This window comes from Stenella coeruleoalba (genome assembly GCF_951394435.1).
Source record: "Stenella coeruleoalba genome assembly, chromosome: 12".
In the NCBI taxonomy this organism is placed as follows: Eukaryota; Metazoa; Chordata; class Mammalia; order Artiodactyla; family Delphinidae; genus Stenella; species Stenella coeruleoalba.
This window is the reverse complement of record NC_137158.1, coordinates 42,360,057-42,387,572: the sequence shown is the minus strand read 5'-3', so window position 1 is coordinate 42,387,572 and position 27,516 is coordinate 42,360,057. Positions and strand designations below refer to the sequence as shown.

At 39.8% G+C, this 27,516-nt stretch overlaps 1 protein-coding gene across 2 annotated transcripts; it reads right to left on the bottom strand.

Moving 5' to 3' along the window:
- Nucleotides 1-1,781: 1,781 nt before the first annotated feature.
- On the bottom strand, nucleotides 1,782-27,134 carry AMD1 (adenosylmethionine decarboxylase 1). 2 transcript variants are annotated; one of them, XM_079939646.1, is made up of 9 exons: nucleotides 26,711-27,134; nucleotides 10,748-10,834; nucleotides 9,627-9,753; nucleotides 7,697-7,799; nucleotides 6,646-6,688; nucleotides 6,403-6,547; nucleotides 6,198-6,290; nucleotides 5,962-6,117; nucleotides 1,782-5,539 (listed from the first exon to the last, which is right to left on the bottom strand). In XM_079939646.1, the coding sequence occupies exons 1-9, from the start codon at nucleotides 26,818-26,820 to the stop codon at nucleotides 5,399-5,401; spliced, it is 1,005 nt and encodes a 334-aa protein (XP_079795772.1). In that variant the 5' UTR covers nucleotides 26,821-27,134; the 3' UTR covers nucleotides 1,782-5,398. The 2 variants fall into 2 exon arrangements, with proteins under 2 accessions (XP_079795772.1, XP_079795773.1); XM_079939647.1 differs by lacking the exon at nucleotides 26,711-27,134 and adding an exon at nucleotides 14,881-14,984.
- Between the last annotated feature and the right edge of the window lie 382 nt (nucleotides 27,135-27,516).

Genomic DNA, 27,516 nt, shown 5'->3' with positions numbered 1-27,516 from the left:
TTTTCAATGTAGACATTTCTACTTGTGCAACCTTGGGCAAGTTACTTTAAACAGGACAGTTTGGGGGATGTTTCAGTCTTAAGTTTCCATTAACTAAATCCTCCTCCCCAAGGACAGGAATAGTATGTTATCAGAATAAAGGAGACAAACCATATGGTCATTTCAGTGGATGCAAAATGTGGGTGAGGGGGGATAGGGGGGGAAAGGAGTCTGCCAAAATTCAGTACCCATTCATGAGAAAAACAGAGCAAACTAAACAGAAGTAGACTATGTAAAAGGTATCCATCTAGGCATCTACATAAAACCAATAGCATTTTTTCTTATTTAATAAATATTTATTTAATACAAATACATTTAAAAAATTTAATTGGAGTAAAATTGCTTTACAATGTTGTGTTAGTTTCTGCTGTACAATGAAGTGAATCAGCTATATGTATACCTATATCCCCTCACTCTTGGGCCTCCCTCCCACCTCCCCCCATCCCACCCATCTAAGGTTGTCACAGAGCGCCACACGGAGCTGAGCTCCCTCTGCTATACAGCAGGTTCCTGCTAGCTACCAATAGCATTCTTGACGGACTGCTCTTTTCTTCCTAAAATTGGGATGAGCATGCCTTAACAGAAGACCAGGATAAGGCTGAGGCGAGGAAAGCCCCTAGGGAGCAAAATGCAAGGATGCACTCACTCCCAGATGCCCACTTGCATCACCCTGACACTACCTCCTTGAATTCTGCTCCCTAGGTTGTCTTCCCAACCTCATCTTAGTAGGCCTGCTCTTACCACTTATACTCAACATGTATTAGAGGTCCTAACAGGGCAATAGAGAAGAAAATAAAAAATTTTTAAAACCAGTGAGCTTAAGCAAGGTCTCATGATACAAGAAAAAAAATTTTTTTTAATTGTGTAAGATAGCAATTGGAAAAAAAACAATCCCATTGATAGGTTTTTAGCGTCAAGAAACCTAAAATAGTTATGACATAATCAAAATCACACATTACACAAAATATTGCTGAGAAAAATTAAAGATGACAGATGGATTCAACTCAATGCTAGTTAATCATAATGCCCATCAGGCTTTTAAAAAATAGAAATCAACAGGCTTACTTTAATATTTACACAGAAATACAAAGTACACGAAATAGTCAAAGCAATAAGTAGACCTACACTTACATGGTCAACCTAATTTATTAAAAGGCACCAAATTAATTAAATGGAAAAAGCACAAATGGTGCTGGATTAACTGATCATATGGATAAAAATGAACCTCGGTCCCTACCTTGTATCACTTAGAAAAATTTGAGATGGATCATAGATGTAAAAGCCAAAAATTATAAAGCTTTTACAAGAAAACAACACCATCACAATGTGGAGGAAGGCAGATTTATCCACAGAAAAGATCCATTAAAAAAGTTGATAAATTAAGACTTGAAATTAAGAACTTCTACTCATCAAAACACTTAGAAAAATGAAGACAGACTAGAAGATATCTGCAAAATACTAGACCAAAAAATTGTATCCAAAATATATAAAAGTCCTGTATCTCATTAATAAAAAGCCAACCTAATTTTAAAATATACAAAACTTATTTTCATTCAAAGAATATAGTAAATGGCTAATTGACAGAGCATGTTCATTAGAGAAATGTAGATTAATACAAGATACTATTACATACTCAGAAGCCACAATGCTTATATGCAAATGTTCATAGCAGCTTTATTCATATTTTCCCAAAATTGGAAACAAAATGTTCATTAACAGGAGAATAGCTAAACAAATTGTGGTACATTCATACAATGGAATACTACTCAGCAATAAAAAGAAATACATGGTTCAACCTCTCAAAACTTTATACTAATGAAAGCATTAAGTGATTCAATTTAGTTTCAGAGCTGGGGGCGGGGAGGGAAACCCTAGTCTATGGTGAAAAAATATGGATAGTAGTTAAACTACCAACTAAAGTAGGGGTAGTGGCTTTGTTGCTTAGGTAGGGGTATATGGGAAACTTCCCTTGTCCTGATATGGCTGTGGGCTAAAAGTATCCATTTTCAAAATTGTAGTTAAGATTTGTGTATTTCAATTTTTTAATAAATCTTACCTAGTAAGAGGTGTGCATAGCGGACAGATGAATGTACCAAAGCAGAACTGAGGACTGTCGAAGCTAGGGTGTGAAGGTTCAAGGTACAATTTTTTTTAAATATACATCCAATTAAGATGTTTAATTACCAATCTCAACCTATTTTTATGGGCTCCTAGCTCACATATCCAACAGCATATTGGACATCTCTTGACACTGCCAATGGTTTTCTTCCAAACTTAGTCACATAACAGATCTCTCTGACCCTGCCTCAATTTCATCCTAGGTTTCTGGTTTCAACAACTCAGGAAAATGCTAGATTGCAAGAAGTAGTCTGAAGAGGGTTCAGTTTGGGGTAAGAATTGACACTTATCATCTTGTAAAGGACTAATAAAGTAGACCCTAAGGAGCAAACATAAGTGGGAAGAAACCAGAAAAGTAAAACAAACTGATGGTGATCAACAGTGGACATGCTTGCAGTGAACTCAGTTATAAAGTCTCTGAAAGTAGGAATGGGTGGATAGAATCCAAAGGACCAATACTTCTTCCATTATGACAAAAAGGGTAGATGAGAATGTCAAGTTTGAAGGTGGGTAGCCAGGAAATGGTGAGTTATCTGACTAGGACAATAAAAGCCTTTTATCTTTCATAGTGTGATATCACATTTACCATATTTTTCAGATTATGTCCCTGAATCTGATTAACACCAAGTGTCTGCCAAACTCAGTTACCTGTTCATGTAAAAGAATTTGGTGCTGTAAGTATTGCACACATATGTAACAACCTGCTTTTCTATGATCAACCCTTTTAAACTCAGATGAGATATGTACCCGCATGGCACAATGATCAAAAGCTTATAACTCTGTTCTAGTTAATAGAAATAACCATGAGTTAAACTCTGCCCCCACCCCACCATCAAGAGCCTATTTCATAATAAATGTTAGATTATTCCACCTTCAAACTTTTCACTTTTCTAGCTCCAAACTCTAGCATTCTTATTCTTACTACTTACACCCTTTCTACTCTTTGATATCTTGGTATATAGCCCGGATGATTTCCTTTGAGCTTCAGGTATGAAGCCACTAACAAAAAAATGTTTAAATCTGTTCTCCCAGGAGCTTAGAGATCTTATCTTCATGACAACTCCCATAAATCTTAAAAAATGATCATTAAATATTGATTTACTCAATTAATTATAAAAACTTTAGATGTCTAGTATTTGGTCATGTATACTATTTAAAAAAATACATCAACAGAAAACTTTCTGAATGTCACTAGACAATGAATTAAGCAAACCTTTATTGAAGCTTAAATTGTGGTACAGAAATACATTTCAACTGATTTAAGTCCAACACCATGAAGAGAGAAATTATGGCACCAAAATTTTCCCTCCTCTATCATACACACTAGGATTAATTTAGATTACTATTCAATCTATAGTTTTTATTTTTCTAGGCTTTGTTCCATACAAATTTGTGCAGTTTTTCAACATTAAATAGAAATCTTAAATCTATTGGGCTGGGGCAGGGATCAGACCTCAAGCCAATAAGTGTTCATCAAATCTACTGGGACACTGTTCAAGAACAAAATCCACTTTGAGCATTGGTCCTCATAATAGCACCAAAACATTAGGTACTGTGCACTAATTACAGAATCGGACTGATCCATTGATTGAAAGCTTCTTCAATGAAGCTCTGAATCAACATGTTTAAAAGTCAAAAGTGTTCCAACCACTTGATTTCAAACCAAGTAGAATTTATGTTTAGAAACACTAAAAAAAAAGTGTTTCATTTATAAGTACGGAAGGAACAAAAACATCACTGCATCAATCCAGAATGAATCAAAAATTGTTTGAGGACAAGAAGAAATACAAAATTGAGTCAACTTTGCTCTTTTCTCAGCTGCTTAAATAAATGTCCGTATTAGCAAATACAGCTAAAAGATGCCAACTCTTTTAAGCCTGTATTTCTAGTCATTTCCAATTGACCATTTTGGAATTTTATATGTTATGTTTTATGGATAGCACTCTGCTTCACTGTGTAGTATGTCTGAATAACCTGAACAGTTCTCATTCATCACTTGATGTTACTCCATGGAGAAAGAAATACCAGTAAGAGGAAGCGTCAGAACACTATCACATGCATCACAAAGTCACAGAACTTTTTAAGTCACAAAGATGGCAAAGACATCGATTCTGCTTTGAACGAAAGTTTATGGCATATCATTAATAGAAATTAGTGGAAATGGCTATGAAAGTAAAAGTTGAGGTGAATCATCTGAGCTGACTCAACTTGTTGAATCCAACACAACCTTTATCTTAAATCTCCTTGCTAACAAATTTAGTGATAATTTTCCTATACTACTACTTAGCAAGTTAATAAAAGACATGGTACCCATGAGAAGCTAATCTCATTTAATGGGGGGCACAGTATGGCATACAGTTCTGCCAATATTCCCTAGTATCAATCTACACCTTCTTCACTAATCAACACCAGCTTATTCCAAAAGAGCTCATGGTAACGAAAAATGCCAAACTCCCTTGACCTTAAAAGAAAATTAAGCCCAGGGTCCACCCCCAACCCCGTTCCCCCTCTGGGGTATAAGGTTAGTGTAAACCCACAGTGTAACAGTGTATTGCTTTATGGAGGGGGTGTGGTTGGGAGGGAGACACCATGGTGAGGAATGAATCAAAGTCACACAAGTATAGGAAGCAGTGAGATAGTAATACACAAAATGGATAACTGCAGTCATTTTCGTAGAGGACTCGACTCGTGGAAGAAGAACTTTGATTGGTGCTGCAAAAACATCTGTATGAAGTAGAAATTCGTTTCAATAACATTAGTAGAGAATATGTTCTAGAAAGTGGAGGTAACTGGATGCAAAATCCTGGTAGCAATTTAATAGAACAGTCCCAGATGGCTAGGCTGAGGCCAACACCTAATGAGGACGAAAGCCTTGTCTGTGGGGAATTTTGGATGATACCTGGAGAAATACTACACTGTGCATAAACCAAATTGAGTTGTTTTCACAAGTGTTGTAAAGTTTCATATAGTAAAAGGTTTTTTCTACATGCACTTCAATTTCACAGCAAGAGTGGCATAGGATACCTAAACACAGAAGAGAGCATTCATGCAAGATATCTAACTCCTTGATATAATAATGCATACAATTCAAAATGATTACACTATCATTACATCTAGGGCTTTCTGCAACTACAAGGTGGTGGTTATGGAAAGCATGGCCCTTGGTATCAATATCTAAAAAGCAGCCACCACCTTCTTCTATGTGTGTTCTCTTTTTGCGTTTCTTCTTCATTTTTCTTAATCAACTCTGCTGTTGTTGCTGCTTCTTAGCAAAACTGGTAAAAACAAAATTGTAATCATTGAACATAGCGCTCTGGCAATCAAGACGTTTAAAACCTTCAATCTTCTGGGGTGAAGAAAGCACTGTGCGACATTTAGAACTCTGGGGAAAAAAATTAAATTAACCATGAGTGCTTCCAACCTGCAGAAGTTTTTTCCAACAAAGCAGTCATGCAATAAATATTTAAGACTATTATTTTAGTCAAACTGTGGCACTGAAATATTTTAGCTGACTTCTTAGGGGTGGGATGAAGTGGGGCACCTTATGTCCCCTGGCACCCCCCACCCCAAGGTCTATCAACAGGGAAAATAGGACAAGAGGAGCCCATGAACTGGGTTAGATATAAAAACAAGGACCAACAGAAGTCTAATGAAACACATAAAGCTTCTCATCTACCAAACACCTCAATTAGTAGTACCTCTGAATAGCTGAATGATTATGTGCCATCTCAGAATACATTTTATGACATGCTTCACTATCTTTATTTTCTGTAAGATTTTATTGTCGATAATAAAATACTTTACCTGATTTACAAACAGGGTGGTCACAAATTTTCCTGGCTTGAAGACTTCCACAACTTTCCTGATCAGGTCATCATAGGAGGTCTGACTTAAGTTTGTTTCAAAGCTAACATAAGAAAATTCTGGTTCTGGAGTGATGTGAATAGTCCAATAAGTTCCCTTTGAGAAATAGTTTTGTGTTAATAATGGAAAGGGCACACTTAAATATTTCAATTATTAAGCAAGATATTCTTACTTACATCCGATTTCATTCCATTCATTGAATACCCACAAGGATTGAACAGTGTGGCATCAATGACAGAACCTGGTATCAGGTCACGAATTCCACTCTCCTGGAAAAAAGCCCAAAAACTGAATTAAAAACAAATCTGAAAAATAAATGGAGAATGAGTTAAAATATTTAGTCACCAAGCAGAATACAGAATTATTATTGAAAATGCTTACACGAGTGACATCCTTTGCAGTAACACCATCTTTCATGTAGAACTGGTCCATAACTGCTGGGTCAAGCTCACTCATCAGAATTTCCAGGGTTTGATCTGGCTGATTGATTACCCGACTCTCTGGGAAATCCAAAGTATACAAGTACCTATGTAAAAGTACAAAATAGTTTCTAAAAATGACAACTCCAAGTTCAAAGTAAATCTTATGTAGAACAAAACTTCCATCAAATTGGGTCCAACATACCAACAATCAGAATTCATGCGTCCCATACAATATGCTGCTCCATCTGTTGAAGGAGAACATAAAATAAATTTAACAGATCCATTCGATAGCAAGTAGGCAGGATCCCCCTCACCTTTTAAGAAAAAACTTTACTGGCTGTCACTTAGAGATGCACTTCAGCTAGTGAGTCAGTCTAAATGGTGCTAAGAAAACTATGGTTTACTCTCCCCTAAAACTCCATTAGGAAATGGAATTTGGTCACCCATTTATCTACTCTCTCAAGTAAAAAGTTATTTTATGTAATACGTCCTCCTGTCCATAGTGTTTCAAAGCCTCATTAAACACAGTAAATTAATAGTTGGTAGATATTTAAACTAAATTATACTCAGCACTCTTATTTATATAACTAGTACAATTTCATATTAGTAGATGAGGTAAGAACAGTAGGATAGAAATCTGATTTTCTTTTTAAATCATCCCTGTGGACAACTTTGTGCCATGTTACTAAAATCATCCAGGTTTTCAGCCTCCTTTAGGATATGAGGGTGTTAGATTAGATAAACTTTACTTCCCTGTCCTTGAAGCTCAAAAAGGAAGGTCTATAAATAAAAGCTTAGCAAATGGATGGAAAAAATCTTGCCAATTTACTTGAAGTGACACTATGCTCTCACTAAGTTGACCATTTTTAAGCTAGGACAATTCCTATATAGAATGCACGACAGAGTTTCTTAACATGGACCAGTGCCTTAGCCTGGGTTTATGAAGTGACTGGGCATTTTTCTGGATGAAGGGATTACAGCCTTCATAACCACTAAGTTAGATATAAATGAGGGCAACTGGCTAGATGAAGATGAGCTCTCCCTCTGGCAGGCGATCAATTCCTTGATTTTCCCCCCATCATTTCAACTTACACAACATACTCCAAAAATTGTAATCAGCTACACTGATATATTTATCTTAACTATATAATGTGCTGCATTTGACACATAGGCGCGCGCGCACACACACACACATTCGAGAGAATATATCTTCTAACTTTAAGAAAGCAGGATTCAATTCTATTAAAACTTACTTGGGAAAATTGCATTCAGAAACTCTATTTCTTCCTGGAAATTCCGGTGTGGGTACCCTTGGTGAGACGGCTTCATGAAATTCTTACGAGAATAAAAGAAGCTCTATAAAAAGACAGACAGATAACTTCATACACTGAATTCTATCACCTTTCCTAAACCAATCAACTATTTTCTACATATACATATCAAAATCAAAACTATATCCACAAATATTTTCCCCAATGACACCTAACATAGTGTTTTTCCTTTAATATGCTTAATAGATGTATAAGTACTTTGCTGGCCGACAAACAAAAGCAAAGGCCACTGTGTCAAAGAGCAAGGTTTCAGACCAATACCCATGGGTTAGTGTTATACAGAGCAACTTTGTTTTTCAGCTGTGAAGAGAGTCTAAATAGAACATTAACCATGTAGATTGTGTCACTGAATTTCTAGAAACTAAAAAATGCCCAACTACTAATGATGGGTCATAACAACTGTAGAGACAAGGTACAATATTTATTTCTAGAGCAGAAGTTTCTTTTTCTTTCTTTGTTTTTTTCTGTGCCATATCACGTGGCATGTGGGATCTTAGTTCCCCAACCAGGGAATTGAACCTGGAACCTTGACAGTGTGAGCACGGAGTCCTATCCACTTGATGGCCAGGGAATTCCCTAGAGCAGGAGTTTTTCTTTCTTTTTAAATTAATTTATTTTGTTTTATTTAGTTTTTTGGCTGTGTTGGGTCTTCGTTGCTGTGCATGGGCTTTCTCTAGTTGTGGCAAGCAGGGGCTACTCTTCATTGCAGTGCGCAGGCTTCTCATTGCGGTGGCTTCTCTTGTTGCAGAGCATGGGCTCTAGAGCGCAGGCTCAGTAGTTGTGGCGCACGTAGGTGTTCCACGGCATGTGGGATCCTCCTGGACCAGGGGTCGAACCTGTGTCCCCTGCATTGGCAGGCGGATTCTTAACCACTGTGCCACCAGGGGAGCCCTAGAGCAGGAGTTTCTAATACGTTTCTTTTTTGTTTTTTTTTTTTAAATTTAATTTTGGCTGCGTGCGGGCTTTCTCTAGTTGCAGCAAGTGGGGGCTCCTCTTCATTGTGGTGCGCGGTCTTCTCATTGCGGTGGCTTTTCTTATTGCGGAGCACAGGCTCTAGGCACTCGGGCTTCAGCAGTTGCAGCACGTGGGCTCACTAGTTGTGGCTCACAGGCTCTAGAGTGCAGGCCCAGTAGTTGTGGCACACGGGCTTAGTTGCTCGTGGCATGTGGGGTCCTCCTGGACCAGGGCTTGAACCTGTGTCCCCTGCATTGGCAGGTGGATTCTTAACCACTGTGCCACCAGAGTCCCTAATCTGAGCTTTATAACAGGCATGTAAGCAAAAATTTTGTGGCAGAACATGTGTATATTTAGTTTCAAAAGAGTCACTGATCCAAAAATTAAGAACATATTGCTAAATTTAGATTTTCTTAAAAGGGTCAATAATTAACAAAAACTGTTTTAGGTCCTAATGACAGCTATCCTTGCCATAGTTAATTATTAAAATTCAACATTTGCTTATCAGAACAATTATACCCTAAGTATAAATTCTGATAGCATTCAAGAATTAACTGACTATTGCTCTTTAACATAATCAATTCTTTATTATGAAGACTGGATGATTTTTCTTGCTTTTTTCTTAGTTTCTCTACCATTCATAGTAATAATATTAAGGAATTAACTACTGAAAGTGTCTGGTTTTCTTTTCTCCCATTTGAGTTTTATCCCAACCCATTCTCTGGTTCCTCCATATTTTTTGCTATTAATGAGCAACAGGCACTCTTTCTCCCCATGTTGTGAACGTCCTTACCCATTAAAACTGAACAAGTATACAAATTTATTTACCAGGCACATCACCAAACCCTAACATTTACGCCCCACCCCGCAAAAGGATAAATGATTTTTGATTACTTACTTGAATTGAGTCAAACCCACTGTAATCCCTAGCAAGTTTCAACAGGGGAACCAGTGCTTTCAGCAAGAGGGTGGTACCACATGTCTTCAAAATGAAACGTCTCTTGGAGACAAACATGCTACTCTCACTGCAGTTTAAAAAAAAGTCACAATATTATAACAATGTTTATGTACTACTGAGATGCTTAATCTATTATTGCACTGCCATTTACAATGTAAATTTTTGGCTAATAATTTTAAATGTTAAGATCTCAAGGAGGCAAATAATGTACTATAGTATTCTTCCTCTTCTATTATATAAAAATCAGTGTAAGGTTATAGGACCCCACAGAAACAGAACTTAAATTAGGTATAAAGCATATTAGCTCATTACACAAACTCTCTTTTAGTAGTCAACTTTCCTCCTCACCTAACCTAACCTAACCTAGGACACTAAATTCATACTTTACCTCATTTTGAACTGCCCACTCTCATGTATTTCTGTAACCATCTCATTACTTTTCATTAGATAATAAGCTCTATGAGGAAAGGAATGTTTGTTTTTACTCACCATTATATCCCTAGGGCCTGGCACATAATAATCATTTGATAAACATCTGTACATGCCAAGCACAAGCTTCATAAAAAGCAGGCACCATGTTCAATACAATAGCCCCAAGGCCCGTTACAATATTATTATAAGAATTCAATATAGTATCTTTATACCTATAAAAAGGTTGCATGGCTTTCTTCTCTTACATACAGCAATCCTATTTGTATGATGAAGCTAATTTTCACTTTGCCTGAAGTTGAGAGAGAGAGGCATATACTAAAAAGGAAGACCTGTATCAGGGACTGTGGGCAAAGGAACAGTGCCATTCTACCCTCCCCTCCTTCACAGACATTTCCTGCTAACCGCAAGGAGGTAGTAAAGATGGCAACCATCTTGAAGAGCTATTAGGTAGGACTTCAAAAACCTACTGCCTAGGGACATCAGAAGTAAACATTTTATTTTACATCATATTTTAAAAAATAAGATGAAAACAATTATAGAACTAAGATCCAGAAAAATGATTTGCTATTCCATGTAAAGTATGATTCAGACTGAAATTGGTTAGCCAACACTTGTTTTACAGGACTTACCTGAGTACATAAGCTTCCTGCTTGTCAGTTTTTGTCACACTTATGATTGAACATTGCACATCCTTCAAAAGTATGTCCCACTCGGATCTATTATTTAACCAAAAAGAGGATGATTAATTCATAACAGTACACTCATAAAAATTACAAAGGTCTCAAAGGTTTCCAATGATTTAAGACCACATTTTATATTTGTTGTCACATTCTTGTTCCAGCTTCTCTTATGAATACCAACATTTAGTTCTGTTTCAAAATAATTTATATTGGGGCTTCCCTGGTGGCGCAGTGGTTGAGAGTCCGCCTGCCGATGCAGGGGACACGGGTTCGTGCCCCGGTCCGGGAAGATCCCACATGCCGCGGAGCAGCTGGGCCCGTGAGCCGTGGCCGCTGAGCCTGAGCATCTGAAGCCTGTGCTCCGCAACGGGAGGGGCCCCAACAGTGAGAGGCCCGCGTACAAAAAAAAAAAAAAAAAAAAATGACATATCCACCAAATAAGATGGATACATTTTGCTATAGCATGTAAAAAACAAAAAAGCAAACCGAAACCCAGGAAATTATACTACGTATTTGCAATTTATTAAGAAAAAGACAAATGGGGGGGTGTGGACAAATGGACAAAATAATGTAAATAGGCCATGTACAGAGGAAATACCAAAGGCCAATAAACCAAGGGATAACATTACCTTTCACTAAGTGATTAAAGAAATACAAGTTAAAATGAGATACTTTTTTCCCCTATCAAATTCTGATTTTTTTTGGCGGGGGGGGGGATGCACCACACAGCATGTGGGATCTTAGTTCTCCGACCAGGGATCAAACCTGCGCCTCCTGCATTCGTAGTGCAGATTCTTAACCACTGGACTGCCAGGGAAGTCCCTCAAATTCTAATTTTTAACCTTACTATATGAATTACAATTTAAAAGCATCATTTCCTTCACCAATTAGATTGGCAAAGAGATTTAAGTTTGACAGCAAAAGTAAGCTGGTACTCTCACACAGTTTTGATACTATTTTCTGCTATCAAATTGGCAGCTAATCACAATGCCCAGTGCTGTTTAAAGGTCTAGAAGCATTGTCAAAAAAAACCAAAAAATGCCTTTGGCTGACAATTCAATAGTACAAGCATACCCATAAGATCTTGGGAATACTGTTACACTCTAATGGGATGACAAAATGCCCATTTCAACAAGGCTGAAATGCAGTAAGGCAGTAGACAGCAAAAAGGAAGTCATGGGCTAGTCTTAATCTACCCAATTGAGACCTAAGGTAGTGCTTCCTCTTCAGTGTGCCCACTATAAACAGAAAGTTAACATAAAATATTCCCACAGGACAGCTTAAAATAACCAGATTAAAGGCTAGAAATATGTTTTAAGCCTCTTAATATTTGGCAACTCATTCTTGTATACCCAAGAAAATGGCACATTAAAGTTTTCTTTTCCAGTTAAGACCTTGTGAGAGAAATCCTCAACAGCACAGCCAGCACAGAAATAGGTATGCTTATTCTTTTGTATTAAAGGCAAACATAATACCAATCAATCCTGCTAGAATTTTGTGCCTGTTTCATCATTTTTCTAAAAGAATGTTATTGGGGGCTTCCCTGGTGGCGCAGTGGTTGAGAGTCCACCTGCCGATGCAGGGGACACGGGTTCATGCCCCGATCCGGGAAGATCCCACATGCCGCGGAGCGGCTGGGCCCGTGAGCCATGGCCGCTGAGCCTGCGCGTCTGGAGCCTGTGCTCCGCAACGGGAGAGGCCACAGCAGTGAGAGGCCCGCGTACCGGGGCGGGGAGAATGTTATTGGCCCAATGGGCTATTGGATGACCAGCCACAAGACAGTAGTAATTCCTCCCACTGGTAGATTAAATTGAACATTACTCAGACCCATCTGAAAACTTAAATGATTTAGCCTTGCTAATGATTAATTATAAAGCCTATTTGCCCATAACTTTATCAAGCAACTTTTTTTTTTTTTACAAAGCAACTTTTAAAAAGAGCTAACAATTACTCTTTTTAAGAGGTGCTACTGATTGTTTATATAAAGAAGAAAATACGTATTAGACTTGGCCATGTTTTTGCAGTTTGTTTCAAATTTTAAAAATGGTTCAATTTGTTTAGGGAAGGAAAAACAGTTGCAATTAAGACCCAGTTCTGAGTTAACACAAATTTATAGATTGTCTTAGGTACTGAAGTAGTAGCTTTCAGTTTCATATTTCTAAGATTCAAAGGTCACTAAATGTGCAAACAACATTCCAGAACCCACAGTATTTCAATTCCACAAAGAATATGCCTTCATGCAAAAAGAAATAACCAGAACTAAAGGAAAACATGAGGCTCTTATTGAAGCTATTGCTTTTCTGCTTTGTGACATTTCTTACAATTACCCCTGGGCTTGGTTTAATAAAACCTACCTCACATGACTGATAATAAATTACATAATGCATACAAAATTTACCTACTAGAATTCAAATACTGAATATGAAGGTAAATAATAAAAATACCCACTATAAACATTAGAAGCATTTAAGTAAAATTCTGGAGCACAGGGATCTCTTTAGAGATCTAATTCAGATCTTCCAATAATGCTACTGGCTAATGTCATTACATACTGACTTCCCACTAGAATTAAGCACTCCTGCAAATATTCTCTTCTATCCACGGGACATAACATAAATAGTGAATAGAACTGAAAAGCGGTGATTAAAGTTAACTACCCTCCCCCAGTTTTATTCAGATATAGTTGACATACAGCAATGTGTACGTTTCAGGTGCCCATCATCATAGTGATTTCACTTATGTATACTGCAAAATGACTACTGCAATAAGTTTAGTTAGCTTTCATCACCTCACATAAATACAATTAAAAAAAAGGCATTAAAAGAAAAAAATTTTTTTCGGTGTGATGAGAACTCAGGGTTTATTCTCTTAACATTTTCCTCACATATCATACAGCAGTGTTAACTATAGGATGTTAAGACTTTTAAACGTATTCTGTGGCTGAGCTAGATATAGTATAACAAGAACTTTTCCTCGCTTGTATAGGTTTTTTTCCTGGACTTGCTTTTCATTTGCTTTTCAAAGCTGTCTTGCTTTTTCATTTGCTTCTGTTTTCTACACACTTATCCAAATTTATCCTCAGATGTTCCCCCAAATGTCTCCTCTTTCAACGTTTCTTTTAAGTGGTTCTTGGCCAAGAATAGGGTGCTAAGACTTAGCTAGTCAGAAGTTCTATGCTTGTTTAGTGGACCTCTCTCTATCTAGGCTGTTTCACTTGGGAACTCCGTGTTTTTTTGCTGTTGTTCTTTCCTGGGTAGGTCAGATTACCCAAATATTCGGTTGTCTTGCCTGGAGCATATTAAGATTTCTGGTAGGTAAAAGAGCTGATAAAGGGCTACGGATCTCACACTCAGTATAAACTTTTTATTCTGTTTTCCGTGTAGTGACTCTACCCCTCAACTGTACCTGCTTCCCTTACTTCAGAAAGATCCTGTTTTACTCTCTCCAAAGAGTAAACTATTATCTAATCTTCAGATCTCCTGGGATCCCCCCTTCTCATCTGACACATTATATGATAAAGACACAACGAGGGACTTCCCTGGTGGCGCAGTGGTTAAGAATCTGCCTGCCAACGCAGGGCACACGGGTTTGAGCCCTGGTCTGGTAAGATCCCACATGTCGCAGAGCAACTAAGCCTGTGCGCCACAACTACTGAAGCCCTCGTGCCTAGAGCCTGTGCTCTGCAACAAGAGAAGCCACCGCAATGAGAAGCCCGCACACTGCAATGAAGAGTAGCCCCGCAGCTCGTTGTAATTAGAGAAAGCCCGCGGGCAGCAACAAAGACCCAACGTAGCCACCCACACACAAAAGACAATGAGAAGAATAATTAAAGCAAATAAAGTGTACATTGACAGACATATAGATAACTAATTCACCCAAATCAAGCCACCTGAGAGTGAACTAGATCCTTATAATTATGCTGAGACAACAGGTGCAAACTTTGACTGTTCTGGATACTGCTGAATGGATTTCACTCTACCTAGAACCTCTGTCCCCACCTCCCTTCCTCCAGCTCAAGCCACCCCACTACCCCCACCAGATCAAGTCTGCCATTAAAATGTTTTAAAACTCAGAAGGCTTACCTAAGTGCTTTAGTTGTGTGGCTATTTTCGTATTCATGTTAATCCCACCAGAATCATTCCATGTAGTTAGGGGTTGAATGTGTAATTTACTGTTTCCATCCTCAGTGCCTAGCCCAGTTCACAGCAGGTCCTAAAATATTTGTTGCACCTGGCAATAATTTTGATTAGATCTTATAAACTTACTAAAAAATCAAAGAGCCTTAAATTTAAAAAATCTAAACTGCTACATGATCCCATTCAGTTTTTTAAATTTGTCACCATAATAATTCAGGTATTTAGAGGGTGAGTTCTTAAAAAGAAAAGATAAAAGATTCATTTAACAGAATTATTCTGTTAATGAGCTACACATATATCTTCCACTTGAAATGCTATCTTAACCTGCATAAATGAAGCTTAGTCATTTCACTGTCCAATATCTTAGCTGTTATAGAACCCATTCATTATAATGAACCTAGACATGGACTATTTTCTCTGCATCACACTCCTCTTTCTGTGAATCTGACACAAAATGTTAAAACTTTTGGTTTGTCCCACCAGGATCTGTTCATTTTCAGTCTCCATATTTTCTCTGTTGTTCACACTGGGCAATTCCTACTGATCTGTTTTCAAGTTCACTCACTCTGTCATCTCCATCCTACTAAATAAAGCCCATTCAGTAAACTTTTTATTCCAGTAGTTATTTTTTAGTTCCATCTTCTATGTCTCTGCTAAGACTTCTAAGCGTTCTCCTTACTTCTTGTAGAATGGTTATGATAGATGCTTTTAAATTTTGATCTGCATCACCTAGAGGCTGGAGTCTATTGATTGTCTTCCTTTGAAAGAATTTCCTGGTCATTTATCTGTATGTCGAGTAATTTATGATCGCATCCTGGACCTCACACTATATGATTTTACATCTCCTTTAAATCCTATGGGGCATGCTGATTTTAAAGAACTGTGTTAGGGGACTTCCCTGGTGATGCAGTGGTTAAGAAGCCGCCTGCCAATGCAGGGGACATAGGTTTGATCCCTGGTCCGGGAAGATCCCACATGCTATGGAGCAACTAAGCCCATGAACCACAACTACTGAGCCTGCGCTCTAGAGCCCGCGAGCCACAACCACTTAAGCCCGTGCGCCTAGTCCATGCTCTGTAACAAGAGAAGCCACCAATGAGAAGCCCGCGCACCACATCGAGGACCCAACGCAGCCAAAAAAAAAAAAAAAAAAATTGTGCTAGCAGACAGTTGAAATGGTTAAGTTCAGTCTTGTTCTTATCCAACTTCTATGGGTTATGTTACGATTTCAGAGTTATGAAAGCCATTGCTATGGAATTCTGAGCTGTCCTGCATATGTGCCACCCAGTGGCCAATCTGTCAGTTTTCAAAGCCTTTGATACACTGTTTAGGGTCAGATCCACACATGAGCAGCTAAGGAGTGTTCATATAAATCATTAAGGGATCACCTTCTTCACCTCTTTCTCTCCATAATCTCCACAACAACTTCTGGCTCAAGGCGGGGGGGGGGGGGGGGTTGGGGGGCAGACTGGGGTGGTAGTGAAGATGGCCTGCTTCTTGGTCCTCTGGCTAGAAAGCCAATTTAGTTTCCCCACTCTGCAGCAGTCTGCTACAGGACTGCCTGAGCTGTGGCAGGAGAGAACAGAAAAAAAGCAAAGCAATACGAAAATAAAAAAGGGATTTTCCCCACTCTCTCTAACCCAAAGGGGCCCCCCTTCCCTTCCTTCTTTGCATTCCAGAAAAAGACCTCTCTCAGAGCTCAGTTTGTGTGCAGTTCCAGGTTTCTGGCAGCTTTTGAGACCACCCCAGGAGATACCAGAGAAAAAAAGAAACAAACTCCCGACTATTTCAGTGATATTTTGAGTTTTGGCTTCCTTCTCCAATTCACCTAACATTTACTTTTCAGAGTTCTCAGATAGCTGCTCCATGCATTCTGTCCAGGTTTTTTAGTTGCATTTAGTGAGAATAGAGTGTGCTTATTCCATCTTGATGGAACAAGAATGCTCTTGCACTCATTCATCAGTGTTAATTCTACAACCAAACCCTTCCTCACCTAATAGAAACCTTCAAGTAGGATTTTTCAAAGTCACAGTATGAAAGGAATTGCTTTAAAACACCCTAAGCCAAACACAGTTGAACAGTCTATCAACCAAGTGATTATAAAAACACAATCTTAGGAGCACTGTTGGCTCAAAAAAATAATAAATCAAAGGGCAGGAAAGATGCAACAGAGATACAGAACTGAAGAAGTTAATACAATGCCATACATGAACACAAAGAAGAAGGAGAAAACCAAACAGCTGAGAATTTCAGCAAATTATTAATATCACATTTCTGAGGGGAAAATAAGCCTCCTTTTGTAAATAAAGCTTTTTTTGGATCCTAGCCACACCCAGATCATGATAAAGATCCCAAATAGTATGCTCTTTACAAATGACAGTACATGGATTGAATGATCTTAGTCACTATGCCAGAAAAGTAAAACATTAATGGCATGCCATATTTTATAAGTTTTCTTAAAGAGTCTGTGGTCTAATAAAAATAGAACAAACTGGGGTGTTAACACAGTAAGAGAGGCAATTAAAATGACAAGAGACTTCTATGTCATCTGATTCAATAACACTTGTAATGGCTAACTGAGTACTCTTTTTTTTTTTTGGCCATACCACATGGCTTGTGGGATCTTAGTTCCCCGACCAGGGATTGAACTGGGCAACCGCAGTGAAAGCTTCTAGTCCCAACCACTGGACAGCTAGGGAATTCCCTGGCTACACTCTTTAATGTAAAAATTTAAGAAGTAAACACCTCAGGTCAAATGACCTTTAACAAAAGTACAAGACTAATTGGGCAAAGAGTCTCTTGAGCAAATGGTGTTGAGAAAACTGGATCTGCACACAAAAGAATGAAATTAGATACTTACCTTACACCATATAATTCAAAATGGACTTAAACACCTAAATTAACAGACTTCCCTGGTGGTCCAGTGGCTAAGACTCCTCGCTCCCAATGCAGGGGGTTCGATCCCAGGTCAGGGAACTAGATCCCACATGCCACAACTAAGAGTTCGCATGCTGCTGCAACTAAAGATCCGACATACCGCAATGAAGATCCCCCGTGCCGCAACTAAGACCCAGTGCAGCCAAATAAATAAATATTATATATATATAAAAAAATGTTAAACACCTAAATTAAGACACAAAACACCTATAAGAAAACATAGGGAAAAACTTTAGGACATTGGATTTGGCAAAGCTTTCTTGGATGTTACACAAAAAGCACAGGCAACAAAAGCAAAAATAGGCATATGGAGCTACATAAAACTTAACTTTTATGTATCATAGGAAAACACTCAATAGAGTGAAAAAGCAGAATTGGAAAAATATCATATATCTTATAAGAGATTAATATCCAGAATAAACAAAGAACTCCAACAACAAAAATAACCCAATTTAAAAGTAGGCAAAGACTTAAATAGACAATTCTCCAAGATACACAAATGGCCCACAAGCATGTAAAAAGATGCTCAACACCACTATTCATAAGAGAAACGCCAATCACATTCTTGATACCACCTCACACCCATTAGGATGTCTGCTATTTAAAAGGAAAAATGAAAGAACAAGTGTTGGCAAGAATGTGGAGAAATTTTAACACTTATGCACTGTTGGTTAAAATGTAAAATGGTGCAGCCATTATGGAAAACAGTATGGACATTCCTCAAAAATTTAAAAATAGAATTTACCACATGATCCAGCAATTCTACTTCTGGGTATATACACAAATAATACAAAACAGGATCTGGAAGAAATATTTGCACATCCATGTTCACTGTTACTCACAATTGTCAAGAGAAGGAGGCAACCCAAATGTCCATCAAGGGATTAATGGATAAAGACAATGTGGTATAATACATAAAATGGATTATGTGGTCTTAAAGGAAATCCTATCACATGCTTCAACGTGGATGAATCTAAGAATTTTATGCTAAGTGAAATACACCAGTCACAAAAGGATGAATACTGTAGGTTTCCACTTAAATGAGGTAATCAATACATTCATATGAAGTATCTAAAGTAGTCAAAATCATAAAGAAAGGTGATTGCTAAGGGCTGGGGGAAGAGGGGAGGGGAAATTAGTGTTTAATGGGTAGTTTGTTTTGCAAAATGAAAAGTTCTACAGATCTGCTGCACAACAATGTAAACACACACACTGAATACTGCTTAATTGTACACTTTGTTAGACTTTTTAAAACATCAATTAAAAGAAGTAAATGATGGAGGGAACAAAATGCTGCAAGCAGGTGGAAGAAACCCTTTAGAGCAGAGTTTCATTTCACTCTTATCACTTAGATTCTACCCATAGATACTGTAGGTCAGATACTCTGCAGATGGTGCCTCGAAACCTACATTTACTTAAAAGGGCTCCATGTGATTAGATTCCTCTAATGGTTTTCTTCCTTTAAGCAAAAATCACTGGTTTCAGGACTATCAAGTAATTTACCCAAAAAGCCACCCAACTGAACTATTTGAAGCTTCCCTGAACTGTGACCTTAGCTATTAGCTTGACCTATCTGTTTCAGAGACTCTCCTTATCACATTACATTCAGGTCTCAACACCATACCCAAAGTAGTAGTACTAGTAATAGCAGTCTGAGTCAAACCTATCCTAGAACATGAGATTATTCTTTAGCAACGTCTAGACTGACCAGAATTTAATTCAGATTATCCAGAGAAATAAGCTTTTATCTTTTGTTCAAAGAAATCAACCCAGAATGCACTGTTAATTATAATCAGAGTACTAAATTCTCCATCTCAAACTTTACCTAAAAATTAAATGAGTATAATTACTGCTACTTTCATTTGATTATTACTTTCAATGTGTACCTCTCAAAGAAAGGTGGTTTAACTTTTTTTTTTTTTTTGCGGTACACGGGCCTCTTACTGCTGTGGCCTCTCCCGTTGCGGAGCACAGGCTCCAGACGCGCAGGCTCAGCGACCATGGCTCACTGGCCCAGCCGCTCTGCGGCACGTGGGATCCTCCCGGACCCGGGCACGAACCCGTGTCCCCTGCATCGGCAGGTGGACTCTCAACCACTGCACCACCAGGGAAGCCCAGAAAGGTGGTTTAAAGATAACAGTTCAAACTTTTCTGAAACTGCTGTGAGGAGTGTAATGAGAAGCTTAACTCAATAAGAAGCTTTTCACTCCTAAACGTTTAGGCTAAAAGGTTTCTTGGCAAGGGGTTGTAAATTCCTTAAATGTAAATTATTGATATTGCAATATGGTGCAGTCATTTAGTCAAGTAAGGCATGAGTTCTGGGAAAGTTAATGCTGAGGTGTAATTTACTATTTTTGCAACTGCCCCCAGTCCTTTACTGAAGATTTTATTTTAGCTTACAAATTTGAGTGAAGGAAAGAAAGAAGAGCAGAACATGCCACTAGTCCTAAATGTCTTTTCCAATATTAAAATTATAGATGGTAGTTTTCATCTAACCTTCCCACAATTAGTAACACGTCTAACACCTCTAACCTTCCCACAATTAGTAAAATATTCTCTTCACCTCCATCCACTACAATTTCCCATGTGAACCTACCTCATTACTAAGAATATATATAGCTCAGGTCTGAGATGAATTCTAAAGCAAAAAGGAAAGCCAATTTTAGAGTCCTGAAAGATCAGATTAAACTATCTTTCCTCACCAAAATTTCTTATTTTCTAACATACTTCCTCCCCATAGCTGCCATTTCTTATAAAAAGGCTTTTGTTTGGTCCAGGATTTTAGTCGGGCAATTCTAAGACATTATGGAAATAGACATAAATGGTCTATTTCTATTCAACATCATTTGAAATCTGAAAAATTCAGTAGAGAAAACTGCAGGTTAAACCTAATATACTACTCCCTCTTTTTATATTTCAACTTTAATTACTGTGTGAAATAAGTCAGTTTTAGAACACATCATCTGTTCCTTATTCATCTGGATGTCTGGACTACTGCTTTTCTCCAACATATTGTTAACCAGTATTATTTAACCCAAGCCATACCAGAAAAGATTTTCTTTCTTAAAAAAATAAAACAAAATCTATATAATGTGCCCCTTTTGTCTCCCTTGAGAAATTAGTAAAAAAAAAAGATTCTCAGTATTATGTCATTTGTTCAGATTACACTGAAGGTAAATGCTGCAATTCTACTAAATGGCCTACAGGAGAGTGGGAAATGTTTAACAGAAAGTGGGTTCCAGGGAATTAACTCCCTGGCAGTCCAGTGGTTAGGACTACACTCTCTCACTGCCAATGGCACGGGTTCCATCCCTGGTTGGGGAACTAAGAACCCACAAGCTGCGCAGTGCTGCCACCCACCCCCCCACAAAAAAAGAAAGAGTGGGTTCCAGCTTGACTTGGAGTTAAAGCTTGGAAAGATGGGCCAACTTTGCTTCATGTGCTTTCTATTCCCTCATACCATATTAAAAAATCAATTCCAGATGGACTGCAGATCTAAATATGAAAAGTAAAAAACAAAGTTTAGAGGGAAAAAATAACATCTTCGTTACCTCAGGATGAGCAAAGATATCTTAAATAGGATACAAAACCACTAACCATTAAAGGTGAAAACACTGATAAATGGGACTACATTAAAAATATGAACTTTTGTTTCTAAAGCTATCATTAATAAAACGAAAAAGGAAACCAGAGTGTATAAAATATCTGTAATACACATACTGGACGGATAATTCATCCATAATATATAAAGAACTCCTGCAAACTGAAAAATCATCCCAAAAGAAAAACAGGCTGACTTGAACAAGCATTTCACAAAAGATAGCCAAATGGTGAATAAAGATATGAAAGGATGCTCAACTCCATTAGTCTGAAGGGAAATACGTAGACCACTATATACCCACAATAATAACTAAAATTAAAAAAACAATACAAGTGTTGGATGAAGATATGGAGCAACCAGCACCCTTATGCTGACTATATGCACACCCTATGACTTAGCAATTCCATTCCTAGGTATGTGTATATTTAACAGGAAAGCATACATATTGCTTACTAAAAGACACACTAGTGTTCATAGCCATATATTTGTATTAGCAAACTGGAAATCACTCAAATACCCATGTTAACAATAGATTTGATAAACTGTGGCATATGGACACAAAATACAACATTGAGAATGAACTAAAAAACCTCAAACATAATGCTGACCAAAGGAGGCATAATGCATACTAAATGACTCCATGTTATATATAAAATGGGGAAAACTAATCTATGGTATGTTAGAAATCAGGATAGTGGTTCCCTTAGGTGGAGAGGGGAATAGGTTATAATTGGAAGGAGGTACGGGGGATTTCTGGCTAGTTACATTCCTCAGATTTGAGCGCTGGTTACATGAATGTGATCAATTTGTGAAAATCAGAGATGTACTTATGAGTATTTATTTAGGCTGTGCCGGGTCTCAGTTGCGGCACTTGGCAACTTCATGCGGGGTCTTTTCGCTGCAGTTCCCCAACCAGGGACTGAACTTGGGCCCTCTGCATTGGGAGCATGGACTCTTACCCACTGGACCACCAGAGAAGCCCATGATTCTCTTAACTTTTGTGTTATGCTTCAACAAAAAGCTCAAAGAACCCAAAATATCTGTATTCAGAAGATATGCTGTTTTACTATTAGTCAGATTTTTCAAATCATATTGTTTTATTTTGGCAGATTACCACTTTCTCCAGCTCTGCTGGAATACTTCCTTCAAAATGGCCCTACGGTTTTTTTTCTCTTGGTTGGTCTGTGGAATAATTTTCATGTCACAAATTCTTCAAACCCCACACTGCTTCCAACTAAGTATTTTTTTGGATCCTTATACCTGATGATAGCAGAATCTTTTCTATAAAACTATTTCAGCAGCTTTTCAAATTCTCCAAATTCATATTCATCGTTGTTACTGTACAAAGAATTTGGGGACATATAGTACTCTAAACTTCAAATTCATTTGAATCTTTTCATTTACATTAAATCTACAAGATTCTTGACATACATGTATACCTGGAAACTATCACAAAACACTGACCACATGCATCACCCCTAAAAGGTCCCTCATGCCTCTCCGTAATCCACCCTTCCCCCTTAACTCCATCCTCAGGCAACCACTGATCTGCATGTCAGATTCTTAGAATTTTCTGGTTTTATAGACATGAAATCTTACAGTATAGTACTTCTTGTGAGGCTTATTATTTTTTCTCCAGCACAATTATTTGTTGCATGTATCAATAACAGTTCATCTCTTTTTTTTATTACTGAGTAGTATTCTATCGTATGAATAATCATAATTTGTTTATCTATTTGCTTGTTAATAGAGACCTGTTTCCAGTTTGGGGGCTATTGGAAAATAAAGCTGTTATGAATACATTCATGTAAAAGTCTTTGTATGGACACATTTCCGGTTCACTTGGACAGATACATGAGTGGACTAGACTGGTTGGATCATATGACAGATGTATTAACTTATTAAGAAACTGCCAAACCATTTTCCAAAGTGGATATACTGTTTTCCATTCCCATCTGCAGTGCATGAAAATTCTGATTCCTTCACAGCTTGTCAGGGGTCTGATATCAAAATTATACAAACCACAAAAGGAACTGTGATGTGTATTCCCTTTCTGTTAACTATTAGAATGTATGAAGAAGATTGGAATTATTTCTTCCTTGAATGTTAGAACACTCCAGTATAACCATCTGGGCCTAGATTTATATTCATGGGATGATTACTGATTAATTCAATTCATGCAATGGTAATAGGACTATTAAGATTTTCTGTTTCTTCTTGCATCAGTGTGGAAAAGTATTTTTCTAGGAATTTCCCCATAATATCCTTGTTATCTTTTAATCGATAGTGATGCCCTCTTAGGACCTCTTAACCCTTTCCATAACCTTAAGTTTTATGTTTTATAAACAGTGTAGTTAAGTTGTTAACTTTATTCCAGTCTGTTAATGTCTTTTGACTATGACTTTTGTCTATTTGCATTTTGGCAGTATTACTGAGGTTGGAGATGTGAGGTTAAGGACAAGGAAGGATTTTCTGGCTTCCAAACTTTTATATCATTAAAAAAAGAACAAAGCTACTAAAGACTGATTATTCTGTGGAAGAATTAAGGTTTAACTGCATTAAGCAACCCAAAACTCACCATATCTCCTCTACTTGAATAAAAATACATGAACTTGGTAGAGCACCCTTTAATGTTAAGTATCTGATATACTTTCTCCTCCAGCCTGGTTTGCTTAAAGAAAGGAAAAGAAAAAAAGATTCTGTCCTTAAGGGCAAAGAATCAAATATAAAGATGTTAACACTTATGGTTACAATTTGTCAGTCAGTTTTTAAGTACTATATATGTATTAACCCACTTAATCCTCACAATTACCCTATGAGGTAGGTACCATTATTTTCTCCATTTTAGAGACATGGAAATATCGAACAGCTAGCTATTAGATGATATTTGAATTCAAATCTAGACATGCCATAGGTCATCCACGAACCATCTCATTATGCATTACTCTTCTGGATGACTGATAACTCCTCTGTGGTCTCTGGGGCCTGCACCCCACCTCCTCGGAGACCAGAAGCCAGTGATTTTCTCTGGCCAGGCCATTGGTTTTAGGTGATGTATCAAGCATGTATTGTTTTTCAGGTACTTTTTTTTAAACTTCTGAATAAATAACCTAACCAGTTGATCTCTGCCTGAGAGGTCACTGAAAAATGTTCCTCGAAGGTTACCAACGGACATCTCTGTTAAATCCAATAGATGTTTCAACAGCTGAAATGTGCTAAACTCTCACAACAGTGACGTAACAAATTTTAAGTGTCTACAAAACGTATGGCACTAAATCACGAATTCAACAAAACTGAACATCCTGTCCTTGAAGGTATAACTTTTGCCATCATTTTAAGATCCACACTGAAGCAGTAAAACAATTTCAGCTGATTAAAGTACAAAAGCGGTTCTCAAACATTTAAAGAAAGCAAGTTGCCCATTTATAAGCCTTTCTCCTCCTTGATTCAGGGAACTCTTAACCAAAAAAGCCCAAGCTTAAATTCTGGCATTTTTGCCCAAGAACTCGGGGAGGAAACACTCCCTTCCCTTTATTAAGAACGCGTGCTTACAAATAAAGCTTCAACCCATTTAAAGAGCCAGAGCAGAAAATTTTGTTATTCATTTTATAAGACTGTTCTTACTCATTAGTTCTTCCTGACAACATTTTCTAGATAATCCCATCACAATCGTTTTACCAAAGGCGCATTAACAACACCAGGGAGCTTCCCCATCTGTGAAATGGAGGAAATACTAAGCTTCCCCATATTTTGTAAGTAACTGCTTCCTATAAACATAAAGTGCTTAGAGTAAAGGGATATATTAAGACATTTTTAAGTGTCGCACAAAGCTTGAAAAATGAAACCGGTCACACTTTAGCTAACGCGATGCTCTTCTACAGGAGATTCCTTCAACATAGATCGCCTTAAAGTCCCGGCAGCACGTGTCCGCCTGGATTCCCTTCTCCAGTTGCTTTTTGTCAGAGAAGGCGGCGAGCGCAGCCAACATTCCTGAAACGCCCATTGGCCCACACCCCGGGGCCAGGCTCCCGGTCGGGCCAACGAGCTCATTGGTCGTCGCCTCTCAATGAAGCGGCCGCGCCGGCTCCGCCGCCGCCGCACGGCCACTCTAGCTAGCTGCACTTGTGCGCGGAGAAGCCTAGAAAGCCAAGGGGTGCTTAGCGAGCCCAGCCGGGGGGAGCCGGCCCAGCCACCCCAGGGGTCGCCTGCGCCCTCGTCTGCGATTGGATCAAGGCCACTACAAGACCTCTCCTTTTCTGCGCGATCGCCCAGCTCTCTCGCGTGACTGCCCGGGGTGGGAGGCTGGGGCCCCAGATTCCTTTGCTGGATTAGGCATTAAAGGTATTATGTCCGAGCTCGGACGGGCCTCTAGCCCGTGAATATAGGCAAGCGTCACTCTACCCCGCACCTCGCCCGGACCCCGCCGACTCGGTAACAGGTTACACAACCCAAGGTCAAGAGAGTCGGGAGCGAGCCTCGGTGGGCTCCCTGGGCCGCCCCGAAAAGGCTTTGGTGCAGAGCACGTTAGGGCGGCGGTGGGGCCCAGCCACTGCGACACAGCTGCTCCCGCCCAATCCCCGCCGCCCGGGCGCCACATGCTGCCAGCGCCGACCGCGGGCGGGAGGCCTGCTCGTCAGCCCCTCGGCCCGGCCCCGGGTGGGCCCCCTCCTCCCGCAGCACGCGGAGAGAACGAGTCGGACTCCTGTCCCGCTCCCTCCCTCCTCCATTCCCGAGGCAGACACGCCCGAATTAGCGCCTGACTAAGCCCGCCGAGCCACACCTGCTGGGAGGGAGCCCGCGCGGCCCCCACCCCCGGGCACCTCACCCAGGGCCCCGAACCGCCAACTCCCGTGGAGGAGGAGGTAAGTTTGGGAGGCGAGGGCCGCCAAACCACCCCGAGCGTCGCCGCCCGCTGCACCGCACGCCGCGCGGGGGACGTTACCTGAGCACGCGGCGGCGCCGGCCTTCTCCCCTCCCCCCGGGCAGCGCCCGGCCCTGCAACGGTGGCGGGAGAAGCCGGCTCGGGCCGCGCGTGGACCTGGCCTCTCCCGATAGCGCCGGGGCCGCCCTCCACGGCCGCCCAAACGACCCCCGCCCGCCCAAACGACCCCCGCCCGCGAATCTGCCCTCACCTGAAGGCTGCGGGAAGCCAGCCCCCGCCCCCCAGCCTGGGGCTGGTGCCTCCCAGGCGGCGACAGCCCCCAGACCCGACTGTGGGCGAGAGCCCCGAGCACCCACCTTGGGATGGTGCGAAGATCCCCCGATCCTTGGTTTGCGTCGGGTTGCTGCCTGGAGAACCAAACCTCCAGCAGCTTCTCGGTCCCTTCGAAAAAATGTGCAGCTTCCATCACCGTGAGACTAGCGAACAACCAACAACCACAGAAAATCAACTAAATTAAATCTCTTCTCCCGCCGCTGCCGCCGCCGCTGCGGATTGTTCCAGCTGTGTTACTAAAGTTCAGGTTCCTTTTTTGCTATAATTTTATATTAACTTTTTTAAAAAAAGGGTTAATAAAATTTTCCCGGCTTTTTTTGTGTGTGTGTGTGAGCGAAAGTTGAACGTGAGTCTGTTGGAAATAGAGGCAGATACAGCTCAGTCTCTTGTAGTCCGCTGTTTCCCCGTTAGAGAGAGTAGAGCGAGCGCTAGCTAATGTCGCCGGCCATACTGTGGGAGCGAGGCCGCTGCGTGAGCACCGAAATTATATACCCCGTCTACCCGAAAAGCCAGGAAGTGACGCAGCGTCCCGCCCCTGCGGCTCATTGCTCCAGCCTCCTGTCAATCACCAACCACCCAGTTGCGGCTGGCTGGCCGCCCGCCTGCGAGGAGCGCGGGGAGCTGGCTCCCTCGCTGCGGTGCGGGTTCGGGCTGGCAGCTGGGCGGGAGACGGCGGTCTGTTGTTCGGCTGGGGACTACAAACCTGGGGTCGAATGCGGAGTGGGTGGGAGAGCGGGGACGGAGTGAGGAAAGGCTGTGTAGCGCTGCGTAAAACAACTGGTTATCGGGGAACATGGGTGGATCCTCTGGAGGGTTGGCGGGGTTCGGC